This window comes from Bactrocera neohumeralis, chromosome 4, assembly GCF_024586455.1.
Source record: "Bactrocera neohumeralis isolate Rockhampton chromosome 4, APGP_CSIRO_Bneo_wtdbg2-racon-allhic-juicebox.fasta_v2, whole genome shotgun sequence".
Lineage (NCBI taxonomy): Eukaryota > Metazoa > Arthropoda > Insecta > Diptera > Tephritidae > Bactrocera > Bactrocera neohumeralis.
In genome coordinates this window covers 88,482,210-88,506,099 of record NC_065921.1, presented here as the reverse complement: position 1 = coordinate 88,506,099, position 23,890 = coordinate 88,482,210, and the positions used below count along the sequence as shown (strand labels likewise).

At 37.5% G+C, this 23,890-nt stretch overlaps 2 protein-coding genes across 3 annotated transcripts in view; one reads left to right on the top strand and one right to left on the bottom strand.

Annotated features, from left to right (window-relative positions):
• The first annotated feature begins 450 nt into the window (after positions 1 to 450).
• The window catches only part of LOC126754844 (serine-rich adhesin for platelets), a 99,565-nt gene continuing 76,125 nt past the window's right edge, over positions 451 to 23,890 (top strand). Inside the window, exons 1-2 of one of the 2 annotated variants that reach the window (XM_050467028.1) lie at positions 451 to 1,224; positions 21,813 to 22,724. The gene's annotated coding sequence lies outside the window, so the exon portion shown is untranslated. The remainder of the gene's footprint in view (positions 1,225 to 21,812; positions 22,725 to 23,890) is intronic. The other variant, XM_050467029.1, reaches the window with a different exon arrangement.
• Positions 15,653 to 16,315, bottom strand: LOC126754846 (uncharacterized). Its single transcript, XM_050467031.1, has 3 exons — positions 16,084 to 16,315; positions 15,831 to 16,012; positions 15,653 to 15,769 (listed from the first exon to the last, which is right to left on the bottom strand). The coding sequence occupies exons 1-3, from the start codon at positions 16,127 to 16,129 to the stop codon at positions 15,707 to 15,709; spliced, it is 291 nt and encodes a 96-aa protein (XP_050322988.1). The 5' UTR covers positions 16,130 to 16,315; the 3' UTR covers positions 15,653 to 15,706.

The following is a 23,890-nucleotide window of genomic DNA, read 5'->3' as shown; positions in this document are numbered from 1 at the left end:
AAATTCTACTTATGATCAGGTCTAAAAACCAATAGGTCATTGTATGTAAAATTATGTACAGAACTTCGGCAAATTCGGAAAATCTCGCATTTCATTGAATATTATCTAACCTTAAACCTAACCATTAACTTTAAAGCTCAGGAAATATAATTTTCCAAGCAACTCTCGTTCAATGTAAATCGGTAGCATCTACAGTCGAAATGACCTTCGTTTCTCTATCATATTCTCAACAAATGAAACACAAAAAAACAAGTTTCAAACGGGAACCAACAAATGGAAGGCCGCTATATGGGATAAATGTATACCCACTCAAAAGCGGCAACACTGCCATCACACTCATGCTCCCAACAACACTCACGCATTCATGTTCGCTCCACTGCACTGGAGCGCGAGAGCGCCAACCTAGCGCCGCTGAGTGCCATTTGATTTTATTCGTGAAAGTGGAGTCAATCGAGTAGCACGTGTGTTTCAGTGGCGCGCGCGCGTTTTAACGAAGTCAACCGGCTAAAAATGGCAAAAAGGTGCACATAAGTGGTTGTGGATAAATGACAAGACACAGTGACGTTTCGCTGATAAGAAATCGTGTATGATTTAAACGAAAATAAAAACAAACAAACAAATAAAAATAAAATTAAATTTGTTTGCAAAAGTGAAAAATTCAGCAAGTGCATGTGTGTGCGTGTGTGTGCCTGAATTAAACAGCGGACTCGGTGGAAGTGACAAGCGAGCAAAAGGTGCTGACTTGAAGATTCTCGCGTTGGGCACAACAACAAAGCGTGTAAAGCGGTGCAGCGTAATAAACAAATTGAGCTGATAGCTGCTTGAATAACAACAACAACAAAACGACTGTGCAAAGCAATTCATAGACGCTGATGGGCTGCTAATTGAAAGTGATAAAATCGGTGTAAATCGGTGTAAAATATGACAGAAAGTTGCATAAAATTGTAATTTCGTATAAATCACAAGCAGCTCGTGTGTGTGTGTGCGTTCTTTTTAATGGCTTAGCGGTCATACGCCAAGGTGAAAAATATTACAGTGGCTTAGAAATTCATTAAGTGATTTGAGAGATATTTTTTATTGGTGGACTAGTGTTGGTGAACATTCCTTGACAGCAACATTTTGCAACAAAGCGACTGTGTGGCCGTGTAAAGTGCTCGTTCAGCAAGCAGCTGCAAAATTGTTAACCCTCAACGGCAACAATAACAACAACAACAACAATTAGAGGTAAATATTTCTACAGACCAATTTTGTAATACTCAAACTGGATCATTGGCTCTTGGCCCACATGCCAACCAAATTGCTTTCATACATAATTAAATGCCTTAATTAATGCGACTAATTATAACATAAAAATGTAAATGTAAACAAAAAGAATTGTAGTGCAACAACAACAACCAGTGTGTGCTTGCTGCACATAAATTTATGGCCGTGAGCATGTCTAGAGGCCCCTAATATGCGCAAATCGGCCGCGTTTGCTCACGTGCATTGAAGCATCACCGGCACAGGCCCCGGCGAGCTACTTGTAGCTATCTTTAGGCGCTTTACCTTTTAACCAGCGCGACTGTGTTTCGAGCCATCTTTTAGTCAGCGCTTAAAAGCGCGCGTGCGGTCGCTTGCACGTTCTGACGCTGCTGTCGAGGCCGTTGGCCGCTTTTGAAATTGTGTTGGTGATTTGCTTTGATTTTCGGATTTTTGTTTTTCTCGACATAGTTCTTGCGCCTTGAGTTTCGTTTTTAGCGCTTTACTTTTCATTGCAAATTACTCCATTTTCGCTTCCTCTAACAACACAAAAACTCTGCCAATTAGTTTTAGCTGCTTAGAATGGGTTGCGTGAAAAGTAAAATGCGCGCCGTGATTTATTGCAAAAAAATTGGTTTATATTTTAGACGTACACATATATGAATGTATGTATGTGTATGTATGTATGTACATGTATGTAAAAGTGAATTTGTGGCTTGCAAATAAAACACATGAAGCTGAGTGGAAACTTTTGAATTTTAAAAGAACTAGGCGGCTTCAGTTCAAATATCAGTCTACATACATACTATATGTATAAGCATACGTACATACTTTTGCTTATGAAATACAGATATGTATGTGTGTACATACATATATTGTTCATATATAGCTATTGGGATTTTTTACTGCTCGTCATGGGAAAAATAGCTCCACATTTAAATAGGCTTCCCCACAGCGCAAAAGCATTAAGTATTTTGAAGTTTAAGCAAAATAAAGAGCATAAAAACACAAAATATTCCTTACAAGATATGCTACAGTGATCTGATGAGAACAATATCCACGGATATTGCATTTTTGCCTTAGATAATAAACGTAGATATTGGGTAGTCGAAAAAGTCTTTTCGTATTTCTATTTTAATTTTTTTTTTTGTTAAGTGAAGCTTATAATTTCACCTTTCCAACACTATAAAGTATGACCCAATGTGATTGGCAGCACTGGAGATATACGACTGCAACGACATCTATTGACAAAATATGTAAAGACAGACGGACAGACATACATGACAAAATCGACTGAGCTTATCATGCTTATCATGTCAATATATATAGTAAGTTTATCCATCTGTCTTGTCTATATACATATAAAGAGTAATCCATTTCGAGGTTCCCCAATTTCTAAAGAAAAAACAAAGAAATTTCAAATTTAATGGGGAATGTTTATTATCATTCGAAGGAGCAGTCTTTGGCACATATTTTTTGAAAATTATCTATTTAAATTTATATTAATTATATGGTCCATCCGTTGAGTCTAACTTTTGATGACTTGTTTGAACATTTCGACTGGTAACTGGCTATATATATAGGCTCACACGATCTTGGTGGCCAATCGAACGGCCCAAAACGTGAAATTATCTGCTCACCGTAGTATTATCTCAATAAATCCATTGTTTGATGCGATGTGTGGGAAGTGGCGTCGTCTGGTTGAAAACAAATGTCAGGCATCAAATAGTCGGCTATTATAGGGCGATAACGGTCGCCATTGACGGTTACGTTCTCACCGGCATTATTTTTGAAAAAATATGGACCGATGATTCCACCGGCTCACAAACGACACGAAACCGTTCTTTTTTCTGCATGAAATGGCAGCTCTTGAACATCTTCAAGTTGCTCTTCGTTCCAAATGCGGCAGTTTTGCTTGTTTCATACATACCCATTCAGCCAGAAATGGGAATCGTCGCAATATCGGCTTTCGAATTGCGTCATTGATACGAAATATATATATGAAATATAGTTGAACTTCCATAACTTGAAATCTTAAATTGGCAATAGAACCCCAATTTCATACAAATTTGATTCCATAACTCATAAGAGAGACACCAGAAGATTTTCTGTGGATTATGGTGATTCGAGTTAGGGAAGTTCAACTGTATATAGTATATTTTGCCATAAACCAATTATATCCTAAATCATCTCTTTAGAAATTCGAGATTTTTCAATCGTTAATGAGTACCCATTTTGAAGAAAATGCTTTTCGAAAATGTCACGAACGTCTGGATCGTTGCGTTTAGAAATTTACTTGGTTAGAAAAATGTTGAAATTATTTTAGATTTTTCAAGCTTTCACTTTTTTATTGAAATTTTTTTTAATTTTATTTTTTTTTTAATTCAATTTGTTTCCATTAGAACTAAAAATCCACAGTCATATACATACATATTTCCCAGTGTAATAGTAGTCGATTTAGTAATTTTGCCATGACATGGAACTGTCACTCATTCCGTCCGGTCCGGTTGACTATGTTCTCAAGTGATTTCCGCGTTTTCTATACTATATATTTATTTGTATAAGTAAATAAGGTTCCAAAAAGCGGCGACTTCTTGTGTGTATAAGCGTCTGGTGCCAAGAATTCGCTATTAATTTTAGCTGGAAATTAAATCAATCAGCTTGATTGTTGGTTCCATTATTGACACTGAATCAGTTTCTAACAAATATTTATTTGTGGATTTTTCATCAATTCATATTCGCATGCAAGAGTGCTTATCTACCCTTCAAAAACTATTTTTCGACATATGACTGTAAAACTGTCGCAAAAAGTCAAAGTGTAGACGCCACAGCGCATAAATAATTTAGACAATTCGCATTTAGTATAGACTTGGTAAACACGCGCATGTGTCATATCCAATGACAACTCAACGCACTCATCCACTATCTGTCAGAAATTAAATATTATTTGCACAAAAAAGCGAGACGAAACCGTCAGGTGCCAAAAATGTTTGGACTCATAAACAGTTATTGCGCAAATAAAGGGTCATTCGCAATAGATAATGGAACGAGCCGTTTAGATAGGTATTTACTTTATAGATCATAAATAAGAATTTGTGCAAATGCCACAAAATTTTCCAGCTAGAGTGCTAACAGTAGATAAAGCAAGCATACAATCGACATTTTAGCCAAATTTACTGCACTATATATGTTTGTATGTATGTATGTATAGTAACCAAATAAATGAATATTTGCATGAATATTTTAGATATTAAAATAACAAAAAGCATGTCTACTTGCAACAAGTGCAACATATGCTCCACTAATTTCGCACAAGCTTCAAGGCGGACTAATACATATGTACTTACATACATATTTACACTTTTCTGCCAACTACAGTGTAAGCGTAACCACATGTCTGCATGCCAACGTAGGCGTTGAGCAAGGCTATGTACATACATATGTAAATGTATGTTTGTATGTACGCACAAGTATCATATTTTTGTCCATATAACTAAATATGGGCTTAAGAAACTTTTATTTTCGAACACAACATGCTTGTGAACTCAAGTGACCAGCTGTTGGCCAAATGCTACTGGTTACACTTTGCACGCACATACACATATACATATGTATATAAGTATGTATGTATAAGTCCATAGCTATTTAGTTGCTCAAATTCTTTGCTTGATTGCTTTTCATTCGCTTCAATTCACATTTAATGCTGTTATTGCTCGCAATTAAGCGAATTTACCGTAAACGTCGGCTACGCGCTGACTTTAATTTAAGCCACTTGAAGACATTTTAAGCAGCGCTACAGCTCAGAAACTCTTAACACACATAAGCAAGCGTGTATGCATGTTTGTTTGAATGTGCGTGTGTAGTGTGTGTATGTATGTATGTATGTATGTATGTATGTACCTTAAAAGTCATACATCGACATTGTAATTAAATTGCGCCACTTTTACTGTCAACAGCGAGCAGTTGATGAACTATAAACGCACTAATATAGTACACACATGCATATACTTACAAGTATATATGTAGTATGTATATACATACATATGTATGTATATACTATATATGTATGTGTAGCATTTTTTGGAAAGTTTAAAAATTGTAATTGTAAAATATTAGCCGCTACACTTGTGTCGTTGGTGAAAGACTTACAGTTTTAGCGTCAAAATCATGAAATTTTTCGAAATTGAAAAAAAAAATAAAATTTCAATTCCTACATTAAACGAACATAGAAATTTTTTAATATATTTCGTCTGAAAATTATTGCATTTGCTTTAAAAATTGCGTAGTTATAGTTGAAAGTGGGCGGAGTTACGTTTTTTTAGTTTTCGTATTTTGCATGTTTTTTAATAATTTTTGTATGCCAATTTTGTTATAGTACAAGTGTTCAGCTTTCAAGTGCCAAAATTTCATGAAAATATTCGCAGATTTGTAAATTTCATAGAAATTTGAAGCAAAGGTGGCTATTTAGCCATGATTTCTGCTATTTTTAGAAAAACAAAATTTTCAAAATAATTTTTAATACAAATATGCTAATGTACATCTATTTTATTGCAATGCCAAATTAATATATTGAGGTCACAAAATTTTGGCAACTTTTATATCCTGAACAGGGTTAATTAAGTTTGCCACGAAGCTTGTAATACCCAGAAGGAAACGTTGATGGCCTTATAATATATGTACATAAGTATGTATATAGTGAAAGTCACCATTACGGACAGTTCTGATAGCCGGAAAACTCCCTTAGCCGTGCACCTCTCATAACTGGACTGCTCTTATTACCAGACACCTCCCATAATAGGTCACCTCCATTAACCGGACAATTTTCATGAACACAAAATTTTCATTAATATTTTCATACAAAACCAATTGCTATAACCGAACATGAAAATGTTCCAATAACCGGGCACGGATATTAAATTATGGCTTATAACCGGATGACAAAGAAAATTGTGTACAATTGCAGTTTCTGTTTTTTTTAATTCTTCTTCTTAAGGGAGGAGATACCTTTAGAATTTTCAGAAATTTATAAAAATTTTTTTCGCTCTAGTCAATTGAAAAACTATTCAAAAATATAGTCCCGAAATTTCATTGGTTTACTCCGAATATTTTCGAAGAAATAGGCCCTGGAACCATTGTCCTTCATGCTGCGGTCTATAGAACCGGAGAACTTTGAGGCTCGTTTCCTCGAAACTAACTTTACTTGAACTAAAGCCTATTTTATAGACAATTTTATACTCAAGTGCGTGATAGAACGCTTTTCCGAGAAAAATGACCTTTTGATAGTTGTTTAAGTATTTTGATCTCGAAAAGCGCAAGTAAAAACGGCACTTTTTACAAAATCCTGACCTACATCCCCGATTTTTCGAAATTCTCAAAATCCCTCTACTGAGCATTTGATAAAAGCTTCCAGATTAAAAAAAATTACTTTTTTCGTTTCGGATAAGAAGCCTATCGAGGCAGTTGACGGACACAAAAATGTGTCAATCAACGAGATCGTTGATATTTCCGCCATTTTATTTTTTTTTACATAAAACTTTGAGATATCGCTCAGAAATTTTGCACACGTTCTTTTCGCCTGAAGAAGCTGTTCAGATGTCGGAACCACCGATACCGGAGTACTGTAGCTCATAGCTGCCATACAAACTGGACGTTCAAAAACAAGTTTTTGTACGGAAAACTTTTTTATTTAAAGAGATATCTTCACGAAAATTGGCATGAGTTATTTCCTATAGCAAATATGTAATCTCCATTAAAATTATTCAGATCGGATCACTATAGCATATAGCTGCCATACAAACTGAACGTTCAAAATCAAATCTTTGTATGGAAAACTTTTTTATTTGATGAGATATCTTCACGAAATTTTGCACAAATTACTGCTCAATGTAATGCTATAAATATCCGAATAAATTGTTCAGATCGGATCACTATAGCATATAGCTGCCATATAAACTACAATGACAGCTGAACATTTTTTTATTTGCTTTTATATACATAATACGTTGAACTCACAAATATATGCAAATATGGGTTCCAAAAATCAAACACGCTTTATAATTATTCATACTCTATGGTGTTTTTAAATTATATGGTGTGTATGTTGCATGTTATTTGCTGTTCATAATTACTTTAAATAGTGGAACGTGTTCTCCTACGTTCACCGCTAGCCGAGCTCTATTAGACTAATAGCGCAGTTGCGCCACCGATTAATTGCTCTAAAATTCTAATTAAGTAATATATGAAGCAACAACAAACACACTCACAAACATATCTACATTTACCATATATTCTCTTGGGCAACATTTATTTATTTGCCGCAGCGAATCGCTGTCAAACTGCTTCATAGCCTACACACACACATACAAACAAACGAGCAAGTGACTTACCAACAAAAAATTACTATTTATGTGTAAAAAATTATTAATCTCTGCGCTTGGCAAATTGTCAAGCCAACAGGTGTACAGCGCACCGCCACACACGGCCACTTCAACGCGGTCTGCGCCGCAATGATTATTGTCTTTAGTTTTCAGTTTTCTTTTATTCGCGTCAATATTTGCGTTCGCCATTCTTGCGCGCATATATGCATACTTACATGCGTGTAGTTGCTTGTGTGTGGCTGTTCTTTTGCACACTTTGTTGCTGTGCAAATTTGCCACCAAAGTGTTGGTGTCAAAGTGCCCGACGACGGTTGCGGCGCATGACTTTGTAACTTTTGTATTTACTGCATACTCACACAGCTACACACTTACATATACATGTGTACAATTTTAGCCACAAAGCCAGCGAGTTTTCATGCAGTTTTTCTGTGTTGTTTTCTGCAGCGCACAGCTTTTTGCCGTGTCTATATTTTATAAGCGGTTTCTTGCTGACTGCTGCACTTGTCGTTCACATATTTGTCAGCTTTAGCGACAATTAAGTGTTATACATATACACAGCTGAGCTATAAACTATAGTAAAAATAAATATAGTATAAAAATATATATTTATGTATATGTATATATAGGTATACATACATATACATACTTATATGTATGTATCAAGTCAACTCTGCTTAAATGAGTTTTATCGCGCATCTGTGTGTGTGTAGTTGCTTGGCGGCTGGCGGCCCCTCTTTGGCCTTTTCCGTCTGTCTTCGCGAAGTCAGCTACTTGCGTCGGCATAACCTTGTACGATTTTAATGACATTAGATCGCTCAGTTGCGATTATTGAAGTTTATGGTCTCACCACTTCATTCATTCATTCATTTAAGCGTCCACTCATTTGCTCGTGATTAGTGTTATATAGTTCGCAGATTTCATTTATATTTATTATTATCATTTTATAATGCCCTTTTGCTTTTCGCTACTGTTGCCGCTGCCTGTTTATGCCGTTTTTGATTTCATATGAAAATAATTATATTTAAATATTATATACATACATATATATATATTCATATGCATGTATGTATGTATGTATCCTTCCTTTATCGTACTATGCAACAATTAAAAATAATACAAAAAGCCTTAATTTCAAAGCGATTAAATTTAGTTTTTATATTTTATTTTTTGCTCGCACTTCAACTTATTTCCGCTTTTCGCATGAGAGCAGTTGGAAAGCCGATAAAATCGATTCATTTATGACAGCATATTATATGCGGCTTTAGCGACAATGTTGATATTTGTTGCATGTATGTGTGTACATATGGATGTTACATATGAATGTGCGTATCATCACCTAAAATGCAAAACAATGTATCATCATCAGATATAATAACCGATATATAACAATTTTGTAACCAAAACTCTAATTGTATAATAACCAATATATAACCATTTTATAACCAAAATTCAAATTTTGTTTCAATGTGTATAACAAATCATAATAAAAAAATTTACATCGTTTTCAGACATAATAACCAATATATAACCAGTTATATGAATGTAAGATAACCAATATATAACCCTTTTGTAATCAAAACTCAAATTTTGTTTCAATGTGTGTGGTTTCTATTACATCGTTTTTCCTTCGCCCTCAACTTATGAAAAGTGATAGTAAGACTATGTTCAAAATTTTAAAATACTTAATATATTATTCAAAATAGATGACGCTCCCGCAAAGTAATCTCTTTTAGTACCAATACACTTGAGCCAACCTTTTTTTTTTTTGATCCTCGGAACAGTTGTTAAAGTCCACTTTCGGAATAGTCTTTAATTCGCGTAGTGATTCACGTTTGATGTCTTCAATTGAGTCGAAACGGTTTCTCCGGAGCAGTTGTTTGAGTTTGCTGAATAGCCAGAAGTCACACGGAACTAAATCAGGCGAATACGGTGGTTACGGTACGATACTGATTGAAAATTTGGCAAAAAACTCACGAAGAATCAAAGCATACTGCTTACGGTATATTATCGTGGTGCAAAAAACAAAAGTAGTCAGCCCATAAATTCGGTATCTTTTCACGAATAGCTTCGCGCAAATGACGCATAAGACTCAAATAGTACTTCTTGTTGACAGTTTAGCCGATCGGAAAAAATTCGGACTGATTCACACCTCGATCTTCGAAGAAAACTGTCAACAAAACCTTGATTTTTGATCTTTTTTTGATTTGAAGTGTTTTTTTCGGCTTCGGCTCAGCTTTGTCACGATATTCGAGCGACTGATGGTCTACTTAAGGGTCGTAAGCATAGATCCAAAACTCATCGCTAGTAATAATACATTCCATGACACCCTGATGGTCGGAAAGCATTGCTTCACAGACGTTAACGCGACGCTGTTGTTCGAAGAAATTGAGTGATTTTGGAACTATCGTGCTTTCACTTTTCTTAGGACTAAATGTTCTTTCGAAATGGTTTTTATTGATCCCTCCGTTATTCCAACGATGACAGTAAGACCTCCGTACTGTTAAACGTTGATTCTCAAGCAGCAATTCCTTTATTTTATTGACGTGTTGTTTATCAGTTGATGTTGATGAACGTCTTAAGTCTTACTATTTCTTGCCCACAATAGTGCAGCGAGTACCTTTCAAGAATAAATGAGGATGTCTTAAAGATTTTATTAAATTGTTTTTAGGTAAAAACAAGAAGTAATAATGCCCTTCAAAAATGCATTTCTTAAAGCTAAAAAGATATAAAAATATGTATGTGTATCTTGATTTTGATTGATCAGTTTGTATGGCAGCTATATGCTTTAGTGGTGTGATCTGAACAAATTCTTCGGAGATTGTACCAATACTTAAGAAAATAATCCATGCTAAATTTCTTGAAGATATCTCGTTAAATGAAAAACTTTTCCATACAAGAACTTGATATTAATCGATCTCTTTGTATGACAGCTACATTATATAGTAGGCCGATTCAAGCAATTCGTGCCGAGATTGTAGCGTTAGATTGGCTTGTAACATATGTCAAATTTTGTGAAAATGTCTTAACAAATAAAAAAGTCTTCCATACAAGCACTTGATATTGATCCGTCAGTTTGTATGACAGCTATATGCCATAATAGTTCGATATCGGCGATTCCGACAAATGAGCAGCTGTTTAGTGAGAAAAGGACGTATACAAAATTTCCAAGCGATATCTGAACTAAAATGTGCGATTTTGGTCAGAAATAACCAGTCTGGGACTAGTCCAAAATACGCAACTGCGCTTCTAGGCTTCACTGCAGCGTATATAAGTATGTAATCGCATTTTTTTTAATCTCAACAAGAAAATTTAAGAAATTACAGTAATAAATCTTCGCTTGCTGTAAGATCTCTCAAGTAAAAGTCTGTGCCACTTTTAACCCAATTTGCTCTGCTTATCAATTTCTTTGGAAAACAATTATCAAAACAAAAGCAGCGAGCGATTATCGTAAACAAAACGACGAAGAGGCGAATGTCTGCAGGCACCCACTTTGGCGCCGCCGCTCTTCTACAGCGACTGCGCTGAAAATCTCGGCGCTTTCCGAGAAACATAATAAAGCTAAATTGAAAGAAAATTATGACAGTCGCCAACTGGGAGCTGAACGGCACCGAAATGCACAGCATTAAGTACTTGTCACGTGCAGTTAACAGTAACATGTCACAAGTGATGTGAAACAACAACAAAACAGCGCAATATGGTAAACTGACAAAAACTAAAAAAAACCAACCAAATGTCATATATACAAGTATGTACATATGTATGTATATAGCATTATAACCTATAACTCGCACAAACAAATAAAAGCTTGTTGCAGCAACTAAAAAGTTGTAAATGAAATGAAATAACCTGAAACTAAGAAAGATTATGCTAACTGCAACAACTTCTGGAGAACTTGTCAGAAATCTGTACGTAAGCACAAATGTGGCCGATGAGAAATGAAGGTATTGTGCAGACATGACCACTCACACACACACACACACAAAATTAAATAAACAAATCAGCTCGTATGTATGTATGTGTGTGAGCCCAGTTAATGGGAGCAAACGGCAGCAGTATGACAGCTGCCATAAAGAAGAAAGCATTAAACACACTCGTAAATGATGTGGAGCACACAGAATGTTGCAAGCGAAACAGTGGCGCTGAGCGGCTGCTAGAATGACGGTAGACATTCAGAAGCAGACAGACATGCAGCGGCGCATGTGTGTGTGTGTGCTTCACTCATTCATGCAGGCAAGTGCTTGGCAATAAATAACATTTAACTAATGCAGGTCAACTAATGGAGAAATAGCGCTCATCACTCACACACACAACAACAACAAAAAAATAACAGAGCAAACATCCGAATCTTTAATAAAGAGAAAGAGTGCTTAAAACTTGGTTTTGCCACAGAAAGCATCATCAAATCGCCAGTAAATTGGGATGCAACGAATTTGCATGTAATCTCGATGTGTGGCACAAACACAAAAACGTTTATGCAATCATAAAATAGTTGCATGATAATAGAAAAATAAATGCGCGCAGATATAGTGCAAAACTTGTGAGATAATCGTAGCTGTATCGGGATTTATGGGAGAACTACTGTTGAAGGTAAAATCCTCAATCTTCATTATTGAGAGAGAAGGCAGCGAAAGGAATGAAATACAAAAAAAAGACATTAATATTGCAGCTGCAATAGCGAAGTCTACCATTGCTTGTCATTAATAAGTTATAAAATCACATACGGATAGGGTGAACCATTTCGGGGTTTCCTAAGGTCACACGATCTTGGTGGCCAATCGACGGCCCAAAACGTGAAATTATATGTATGAACCTGGGAAGTTATACATAGTTACCATAAGAACTATCGCGGAGAGAGTTTATATAACAACAATGTGTAAGGCACAATGTATAAACTCCATAAAATGTTTTACAACAACAAAAACATTGCTATAATTAATGTAGCAGTTTCATAACATAAAAACAACCCTGAACCCCGGTCTCAGTAAAGTTTTTAAATTTGTATTTTTGAGAACTTATTCTTGGTTATCCAAGCCAGTCTTATTCATACGAGGGTAGCATTTTATATTTAGCAATCAGCTCCGGTCTTCAGCTTGTCAAGCTCTTCGTACTCACGCATTTCGGCCTCTCTTTCTTTTTGTCTGCAAATGCGTCGCGCTTCCCTCTTCAACTCTTGGTATCTATCCCATCCCGCATGTGTTGTGGTCGATCGTAACGTTGCGAGGTAGGAAGTCTGTTTTCTCTAAGCTGCGACACGGCACTCCTCATCGTACCAGTTGTTCTTTTACATTTTCCGAAAACCAATGGTTTCGGTTGCAACCGTTCGTAAAAAGCTTGAATTGTCGTCCCACAGTTCCCTTATACCGAGTTGTTGACGAGTGCTCTCAGAGAGCAGGAGTGCAAGTCGAGTCGAAAATCGTTCGGCTGTCTGTTGTGATTGTAGCTTCTCGACGTCGAACCTTCCTTGTGTTTGTTGACGTGCGTTTTTTGCTGCACAGAGGCGGGTAGTCCGAGTCGATGTTAGGACCTCGGAGCGTATGCACGTCAAAAACACTAGAGACGTGTCTTCTTTCTATCACAACGTGATCGATCTGGTTGGTGGCTTTTCGATCCAGAGACAGCCAGGTAGCTGTGAATTTTTATATGCTTGAATCTAGTACCACAGATAACCATATATCGGGCCCCGGCGAGGTCAATTTACCGACTGTTGTGCCAAAGACACCTTCTTTGCCCACCCGGACGATAAAGTCGCCGAGCACGATTTTGACATAATGGCGGGGGCAGCTCTCATAGGTGCTCCAAGCGCTCATAGAAGGCATCTTTGGTCATATCGTCCTTCTCTTCCGTCGGGGCGTGGGCGCAAATCAGTGATATGTTGATGAACCTCATCCAGCGGAGTGAATGACAATACTCGTCGACGGAGTCTCTCTCCCACCACGAATCCCACACCGAACTTGCGCTCTTTTATATGGCCACTGTAGTAAATTTCACAAGGATCTACTCGCCTTAGTCCTTGTCCCGTACTATACATCGCATTTCTTGGACGACGGTGATGCCAGCCTTCACTCTAACGAGGACATCTACCAGCTGGATAACGGCACCTCCCCAATTAAGGGACCGGACACTCCAGTTGCATGCCCTTAAATCGTAATCCTTATTTCGTTTAGCATGGTCGTCATCAAATGGAGGGTCTCTCATCTGAGGCACAACTCTCTGGAAGGGATGTTTTGACTTTTCACTTTAGCTCGCCTTCAAACGGATGCTTTTTGGCTACCCAGAGGATACTTGGTCAAAGACCAGTTGTGAGTTGCTTGAGCCATATGTAGAAGAATCGTTTCTGGCCACTCCCAAGTAAATGGCGATCAGATAACTTTTCTCACTTGCGTGAACTTCTACACATGACTCCATTCTCCTATTTCGATTAATTAAATTCAATGTTATATTGCTACAATAATATTTTCGATGATTTTATAAAATATCTGCGACTTAATCTCTCCTAAGAACTACTTTAACCAGATTTGATATATTCTGACATTGAGTTAACCGCGAATCACTTTACAAACATACTATATGTATTCTTATAATCCAAAACATGCTTATTTTTGATGCTTCAGCGATTGCTTTCCCAAATTGGTTAACTGGGAAGACTGAAAAGCCATACATTCATCTACCTACAGCACCCGCAAATACCTGCGACAGAGCAAATAGAGCGCGCAGGTGAATTATTTGATTGAATAGATGATGGAAAGCCTACATAATCCACATACATACATACATATGTAGCATACAATCTAATATTAAATACCAACAGCTGGTTTCCATTACAATTACTGCTTGCAAGCGCACTGTGACCACAAAAGCGGCCAGTTGTAACCCACATACCCGAAAGTATGGCAATATTTCAGACAACAGCAACAACAAGCATTTGACCAAGCTCAGTTGATTATCGCTATTATTATGCAAATTGCGCTTACACAGCTGAACAAACTGGGTCGACACCGATTCTAACAATTTCTATCTCTGAGGCCGCCTAAGCACCCACCTTTCTGTGTGTGCTTGGAAGTGTAGTTAATCAAGCGCTTTAGACCGCATTAAATCACTCGCGATCACACAAATAGCAAGAAAAAGTAATAGAAAAGCAGAATTAGGTACAACATGGGTATTTAGGTGGGTTAGTGGGTAGGTTGGTGGGCTCGTTTTGACCAAAAATGCCACTTAACTGATAAGCCGTGAAAAACGTCCACTTCCGAGTCGAATGCCGCGGCCCACTACCTATTTGTACATTAAACCGGCACTCGCATGCAATTGCAACAAACTAGCAATGCTGCTGCTCACGGCGGGGAAGTGACTGAATAATTTCATATAATTTCAGTCTCGAACCTTTTCCCACTTTTTTACTTTGCTTCGATTCAGCTCAGAGTTCGTTCCGCATTTTTCCGCTTCACCGGCAGAGTGGCACAGTGGCGCATGACTTGAATGAAAATCCAGTCATCAGTGGATGTGTGTAACGGGTTGAGGTGTGGCTAGTGGCGCTCGAGCTTTACAAATATTAGCTGACTAATGAAGGCTGCTAAGCCGCGAAAAGTGGAGTAAAACGTGACTGACTTTTCGTCCAATTTTCAAACAGATCTTGCCATTTCCTTCATCATAAAGCGACTGAGCTATTTGGTATGAGAAATATGGACAGTGCAGCAGGTGATTTGTGGCCAGCATTTTGCTCATAATTCACACAATGTTTGCTACACTTATTTTTGTGGTCCGTGAATGAGTTGAGGTTTCTTGCATTTCACCCATTTCGTTTTGTGGTAAGTGCATGGGGACTAATCAGCTGAGGTTTCACCACTAACCACTTTGTACTTATTGCTTAAATGGATTTTGTGGCAAAAGCAAAAAAGAAAGCGCAGCAAAGCTTGGCGCAGCGTCGCTTAGTTGACAGCGCCTGAATGCTTACTAATTGTGTTCAATAATTTTCCTATAACGAACTGTGCGCGAACTGTGTCATTAACAATCAACACAAAGAAAGCTAACAATGAAAATCGAAAATCACTGATTTATCATTTAATAATTAAGACATTTACACACTTCAAACCACTTCAAAGACATCTATCATACACAGGCACCGTGTAGTTCCAGTTAATGGCCTCATCCGTGAAATGCTACGAGTAAATTGGTGTGTGATTAGTAGCCGATCGACGCTAGGGTCACGCTTTAGCTTACCATATATATTGATGAAATCAACGTGATAATGCCAACGGAAAGCACAGCCGTATTCTTCAGATTTCTACGGTTGTAATGCTCCTGCCAATCGCCCTCCGGCTGCGGCAAGTCATTCATGGTGCTGCGTAAGCCTCCGCCGGCGAAGGGTGTACTTGGCGCCTTGCTGGCGTTGCGTAGCGTCGCTAATGGTATTAAGGGAAGTTAAGTAGCAAGTTTTAACGCATTTTTGTTTGGAGCCTGACAGCGTACTTACCGCCACGCAGCGCCTTACTGACTTTCAGCAAATGCTTGGCGAGCATTTTTTGCTTTTGCTTTTAAATTTTGCAAAATTTCTTATGTTATGCTATGGCTTTTGGTATTTGGAAGTATTTTAAAAATATTTGAACGTATCTTTTTTCGATTTAATATTTTTTATTCAGTTTCTGCTTTATTAAAAACTCAAAATGTGCTTTCTGCGATTTTTTTCTAAATTATTTAAGTTGTAATGTGATTTAAGTCAATTTAATCGATTTTCAAAAGGCAATGTCAAAACCAACTGAGTTCAGAAAAGTTTTTGATTTCAAAGTGTTTATAGGTTGGGGTTTTGAAAAGGTTTTTATTTCATATTTTGGCTTTCGAAGTCAAACTCAGCCAAATTTACAGCCTGGACAACAACCCACAGGGTAAAACACAACCAAATTTACAGTCTGAACGCAACCCGCAGAATTGTTTCAAAATCGATTTGAATTAGATTAAGAATTAATGTACTAAATTAAGATTAATTTTTTATGGTAAATCGACATAAGGTAGCGCTTTAAGGCCGGTTAATTGATCCATTAAGGGGTTACATGGGTTTCCTCGGATAAAAAAAAACAGCCTTTTTCAAATATTTTTTTCTCATATAAAAAGTGCAATGTTTTATTAGATTTTTTTATTGCTACAAGCATACACTATTAGTAAGGAAATGCTGAAATTTTTGGAAAACAATATTTTAAACTCGGCCATTGCGACGCCATTTTCGGTGACCCCTCGGAAAAAAGATGCGCCCGCGTTGGCAGAATAACTTCGAACAGGTTCATCTAAAGTTAAGAAATACGTATTTTCGTTAAAATTTTAACTTAGAACGAAAATTTCGCTTTTTTTCAAATATTTGTAATCGAAAAATAAATCCATCGCTTAAGTCTTTAAGAATTGTATCTCCAAGAGCTGTGTAAAATTTCATGAAGATCGGTTGAGTTGTTCTCGAGAGATCTTGACAACCGACTTCAAAAACACAGTTTCGAGAAAAACGCGTTTAAAGACGGTGCACTTAGCCTAGCTAGCCTCGAGCGCACAAGTTTTCAAGGTTGTGACTCGAAAACTATTACTCGAATCAACTTGGGAACTTAGCACAATATTCTAGAGGTGTTGTAGAACTGAAAAGACAAAAAAAGTTCGATTTTTTGAAACCCGTAAACCCGTGTAACCCCTTATAGAGCCCCATTCCAACCAAAATTTGGAAGGTTGCCATTTACAATTGTCTCTTCTGTGTATGATCTGTGTACTTATGCAGCTATCTACCTGTAATCTATGTTCTTATTGGGTTTACGCCTGAAATTCGAGATTTGTATTAATTTTCCAAAAGTAAACAACTTTGAGATAAATAGTTTTGTAGAAATGAAAAATGTTTTTGTTGCTTTAACCCAATTATTAATTAAACAAAAAGAGAGTTAACTCACCATAAAAACTATACAGCTAAGCAAATGAGTAAGCAACCATTGCCGAGTAGCTGCGCTGGCTAGGAATCTACTGGGCCTTTTATGCATTTGTGTCAGCATTAAATTGAATAACTAGTTAAAGAGACATAAATCTCTTATAAAAAAATTATCTTATCAATTAGAGCACATCTACTAAAAACCGAAATGCAATAAAGCATAACTGTAACACAGTCGCGCGGCGCAGCTTCCGCCACCATACCAAAGCAAGCACTTAACCACGGCACATGTATACATATGTATACACACTATGCATATTTACACACATACAAATATGTATATTGCAGCGGCAGTTGCGGCGACTCACTGTGGCGCTGCTGCCGCAGGTGCTACAGGTGCTCCACTGCACTTGTTGCAAGCAGGCGGCGCAACTTTGTTACCTCTGCACCGCAACTCGGGCGGGGTTCGGGGGTTAGCCCATAAGTCAGGCGCATTGTTTATGTTCAGGCATTTTGTTTGACTTGGCGTTAGTATTTAGTACAGTTAACGTGATTTATACTGCCGCAGGCGCATTCAAATACAACAGCACACACATATGTAGATAGCATATTTGCATACATATTTACATCTTACTCGCTCATGAGTCTACGTGGGCACGGCGGTGCATTTTACGGTTATTTTATGATTATATTTACTGCTCGGCATCCAAGCTGGAGCTGGAGCTGGAGCTGAAGCAAAGTTCTACAAATGCATCTGTTGTTATGCTAATATTTGCATGTCGCATTACACATTTCTTCAATATTAATTTTGTTGTTGCTGTTGTAATTATTTAGTGCGCATAAAACCCATTTATGTTTGCTCACTGCGCCTCGAAATGATAATAATACTTCTACTGTCTGCAATCTGTGCATGTTTTTATGTCTTCTCAATCCTTCCCTGTTCCCGTTATATTTTTAATTTTTATTTATTTACTTGCGACTTTAACGCTTTGAGCCGATAATTGCTGTTACCATAAAAACGCGTCATTATTATTGCCTTTTATTTGGTGACCAATGTGAGAAGCACGCGCTCGCTATTGTGCTCATAACTGTTTGGACGCTAAGTTTGCATGTGTGTTTGTATGTATGCATGCATGTATTTGTGTAAGTATGTATTTATTTTTGTATATATATATATGTATCTACATTTATGTATATATGCATGTGTGTAGTATATGTGAATGTGCCACCGCTTAGCATGTCGCCCAGCCTCTTGTCCTCACTTCCTCAAAGCGCTTAGCATGCGCGAGTTTATAGGCGTTGGCTGCAATCAGGCGTTGGACCTCTTAATGTATGTTGTTCTGTGTTGCTTATGCTTCAGTTACCTATGCATATGCATTTTCCAGTATATGAATGATTTTTAGCTCTGTAGCTTAGAAGTTACTACTTGAAATAGAAATTGAGAATTTCCATGTGTGCAGACCCTGAGACTCTAGAATGTTTAACGAAGAAGTTTTCAATGACATTTAATTGCGTGTAAAATTATAAATACAATAGATGTCGCTGGAATCAAGGTATTGGAAAAGGCCGCATTTGTGTGCTGATTTGCCTATATTTGCAGTCAAGCATGACTTTTAAGTTTAAGAACGTGGTTTCGAGGTTTGGAAAAACGTCTCCAAAATTTTTGTGGCAAGTTTTGATTTTTTGATAGTTATATTAAAATTTTGTTTAGCAAGCATTTGACGGTCAGTAGCGGTCATCAACAGATCTGCATATAATTTTTTGATCTTTCTTTGATAGTCCCGCACTGAAGGTGTCAAAGGTGTTTCATAATTGTTGGAATTATAGTAATTATTGCTAATAGCCTTTTCGCACAGGAGTTAATTCATCAATTAAACAGTCTTTGCTTGATTGAAGCGCTAATTTAGCTCGATTTACCTAACAAAATTTAAATCTTAATTAAGTACATGAATTCTTAAGGGTTTACTTGGGTTTACGGGTTTCAAAATATCGATTTTTTATTGTCCTATTGAATTCAACAGCACATCTAGAATATTGTACTAAATTGATCCGAGTAATAGTTTCGGAGATACAGCCTTGAGAACTTGTGCGCTCGAGACTAGCTAGGCTAAGTGCGCCGCCTTTAAAACTTTTTCTCGAAACTGTGTTTTTGAAGTGGGTTGGTAAGATTTCTCGAGAACTACTGAACCCATCTTAATGAAATTTTACACAGGTCTTTGACATACAATTTAAAGACTTGGACGAAGGTTTGTTTTCGATCACAACTAGTTGAAAAAAAAAATATATTTTTTTTCGATCACAACAATTTAAAATAAAATTTCACGAAATTTTGACTGAAATTTTAATTTTTTGTAAGAATTTCTGCCAAAAATCCAATTTTCTGTTTTTTTCGTTCGTCTAAGTTATAAGTTAAGGTTCGAACTAAAACAGGTATATTTTCACTTTAGATGATCAATCGAGGGGTCATCGGAAAGGGCGTCGCAATGGCCGTGTTTAAAATATTATAGTTTTGTCCAAAAGTTTCAGAATTTCGTTGTTGATAGTGTATGTTTGTAAATAAAAAATTTTAAAAATATTTAGTTTTTTATAAGAGCAAAAAATTGTTGAAAAAAGGCTGCGTTTTACCCGAGGAAACCAATTAACCTTTTTATATAATTCAAATGAAGTTGAAACTGGAATGCAACTATCCGGGTTGTTGCCCGCTCTGCTATTTCGGCAGTGCTTAACTCTGCGGGTTGTTCTCCAGGCTATAAAATTGGTTGTGTGCCTTGCTAAAATAGCAATCAGTTTGAATTATTCGAAAACAAACAGAACAAAATGAAGAAGCAAGTGTAAAAGCAGATCGTTAATCGAGCTTAACGTAGATCCAGTAGCCGGCTGTGCGAAAGGCAAAAACTGGTTTCTCAATTATAATCTTTATGTACGAAGAGCCGCTTTCTCCAAATCTGGTTAGCAAACATCTGTCAGTTAAGTTCTGGTTATAAACAGGTTTTTTTATTGTAAGAATAAGTCCTGGTTAAGTTAACCAGAACTTAACTGACAGATGGACACTAAGTGGATATTGCGAAAACGAGCCTAAATTAATTGGACTGTACAAAAAGGTTATACGTGGTATTTTTTTTTTAGATTTTCATAAGATTGTAGCATATTTTTAAGCAAATAACACTTTTTCATATTTTCGTAGGAATTATATGAACTTCTCAATTTTTTTTCACTTTTGCAACCTGATTCTTCTACTTTTAAGAGCTGAAAGACTAATAGCACTGAGCAAATTTACTAAGATGAAATATATGAAAAAGACGATATTTTTTATATAAATTTTTGAATTAAGTATTGTCTACATTTATTACTACAAACAGTTAACTTCATATGTGAACCGCAGCAAATATACTTTTGTTGGAGTCATAATATTTTCCAAGCATTGGAGAGATCGGGGTGAGCACATAAACGCATATGGTTATGCTTGTGTATGTGTGTGTAGGTATATGTAAGTGTGTGCGTGCTCGTGTGCGAAATGTGCAATCGCGTTAAATTTAATATTCGCCAAAGAGGAAATGGCTCATTGCGACCACAACGACACCACTAATAGTTGCAACAACAGCCGCAACGCCTGCATTAAATAGCAGACAACAAGAGCAACAATACCCATTCTAATGACGAACACAAGTCAGTCAAACGGACTAAATTACAAATTGCAATCGTTGTAATAGAATCTTAAATGTCATTAAATGCAATTGTGGCAAAATGTTGTGCGCTTGCATGTGTGTGCAACCATTTGCCGTTGTTATTGTTGTTCTTGATGTGCGCGCTGTTGTTGATGCCGCTTGTTGATTCACCGCGCGTAAATATTTGCTGTGTTATCAAGCAAGGCGTCGCGAAGGCGTCTAAACGCTGTGGAATGCTTTGTGGGCAATTGTTGCCACACAAAGCACGGCATTGTTGCGCGCCTGCCACAGACAGCAGCGCATCAACCACAGTAACAACAACCAGAACAACAACAACAACAACAATATTTATAAAAGGCACACTTTAGTGAGGCGGACAGCAAATGAAATAATAAACGCATTGTTAACGGTGCATTGGGGCGGCAGTGGCAGCGGCGGCGGCCGCAAATGAGCAAATTACAAGGAAAGCGTTGAGAAATGCGAGAAATGATGATGCTGCCGCTGCTGCTTAACCCATTTTAAATTGAACACTCTTTTTTTCTTACTTTTTGCGCAAATACTTTTTCTACGCCGCGTTGCGCCGCGCTTCACTGCATGCCATACTAATGCGGACCGTTGTCTGCTGTCTCTGCTCTTTCTTTGCAGTTTAAAATTATTTTCGCTTGCGTAAATCACAACTTGCAACATACACGCAGCGTGGCGCAGCTGGTCGCAAAGACGCGCGCCGCTCACCGCCCAGCACTCCGCTCTGGCCGTCGCTCAGATAGCGCACCACTTTACGCCGTTGCCTGCCGCTCACACAGCGCGCGCTAGTCAACCATCCAATTTGCAACAGAGTTCAGCACAGTGCGCGGCAGTTCGTCGCAGTTGATGCGTTGCAAGTCACTTTTCAAATCAATTAAACGCATTGCGAGTGGCAAATATAGCGGCAACAGCGAAGCACTCAAGCGATAGTCGGTCAGCGCGACCGATCTCCGAGCGAAGTCGCAAAAGTGTGACAGCAACAGCAACAACAATAAGCGCATGCAACAGTATATGCGCACCGGTGGCAGTTGGTTGGTGCACGAGAGGCGCACAGTGTTGGCAGTTGTTGCAACGCAATGAATCACAGCGCATATTGTTTGTGCCGGCTAAGCGGAGCTTATCATTAATCAAATTAGCAGCGGCAACAATAGCAGCAACAACAGACCTTAAGTGGCAGTGGCAAAGTCAACAAACCTCTGTGCGGCACATTGTGGAAAGAAGGGGCAGAAGGCAGCGTAAACAAGCGTTGTGAAAGAAGAACACTTGTTCGCTGCGGAGTTTTAGATTATCACAAACGGTTAGCTTTTCAGCGTTAATTGTGTTGTATTTGGTCGGTTCAGCTGGCAAATGGATCGTGGAAATATTTAATGGTGTTAAAACGAGATTAGTTTTTGTGCAATCAATGCGTTTTTTAAGTGAGTTGTTGCTCTAAACGAATTTCTGACAGACGTGTAACCGGAGTGTACAATCCGCAGTGTACGATATAGTGTATAGCAACATATGAAAATCTTGTGAATGGAACTCAGTTTAACGGTAAGTGAATGCATGTTGTCTTTGTTGTTAAGTGTTTTTGAAGAAATCATTATTTTTCTCAAAACTATTATTTTTTGAGACCACGCAGTAGATTATTGAACTTTTTTATAAGGTAATCCAAAGAGCTTTCCAAAAAATATATACGAATAGCTTTTAACGCTTAGCATTCGAACTTCTATTTGAAGATATAAAAGGTCGATTGAAAAGTCTCCGGCCTACCATTGTAGCCAACACTTTTAGCAAAATTGTTTTTTTTTTTTTTATTCAACATAGTTGCCCTCAAAGGCGTTTTACTGATTATTGCGACCCTCCAACTTTTCGATACCATTTTAGTGGTATAATTTGTCCTTAGTTTCAAAACAGGCCTCAGTGTCGGCGATCATCTCTTTCAACGAAAATTTCTTCACAGCGAGCATTCGTTTGATATTTGAAAACAAGAAATAGTCGCTGATGGCAGATCTGGTAATACGCTAAATGTGGAAGCAATTCGAAGCCCAATTCATGGATTTTTGCCATCGTTTTCACTGCCTTGTCACACGGTTCTTTGTCTTGATGAAACAGAACTTTCTTTTTCTTTAATTGAGGCCGTTTCGTCCTTTAAGTTGTCCAACAACGCTATGTAATAGTTGTTGTTAAATACTTTACTACCTTCAAGGTAGCCAATAAAAATTGTTCCAAGCACATCCAATAATACAGACACCATAACCTTGCCAACCAACTTTTTCGTTTTTCCACGCTTTGGAACGGGTTCGCGTGTGTAATCCACTCGGATAACTATCGATTGGACTTCGGAGTAAAATAATGGAGTCATTTTGCATCCATTGTCACATATCGATGCAAAAATCGGGTTTATTGCGCTTGAAGATCTCCCAACACTGCTCCGAATCATCAATTTGGTCAAAAGTGAGCTCGCGTGGGACCCACTTTTCACCGAGCTTTCTCATATCCAAATATTCTTGATTTATATGATTTACACATTCAGTTGATATCTTTAGAGTGCCTGCTATCTCAAACAACTTCACTTTACGGTCTTCCAAAAGTATTTTGTGGTCTTTTTTGAAGTTTTCGTCGATAACAACCTCTTTTGGGCGTTCACTGCGTTCACCGTCTTCGGAGCTCACCACGTCTAAACTTAGCATACCAATCCTTGATGGTTGATTTTGCTT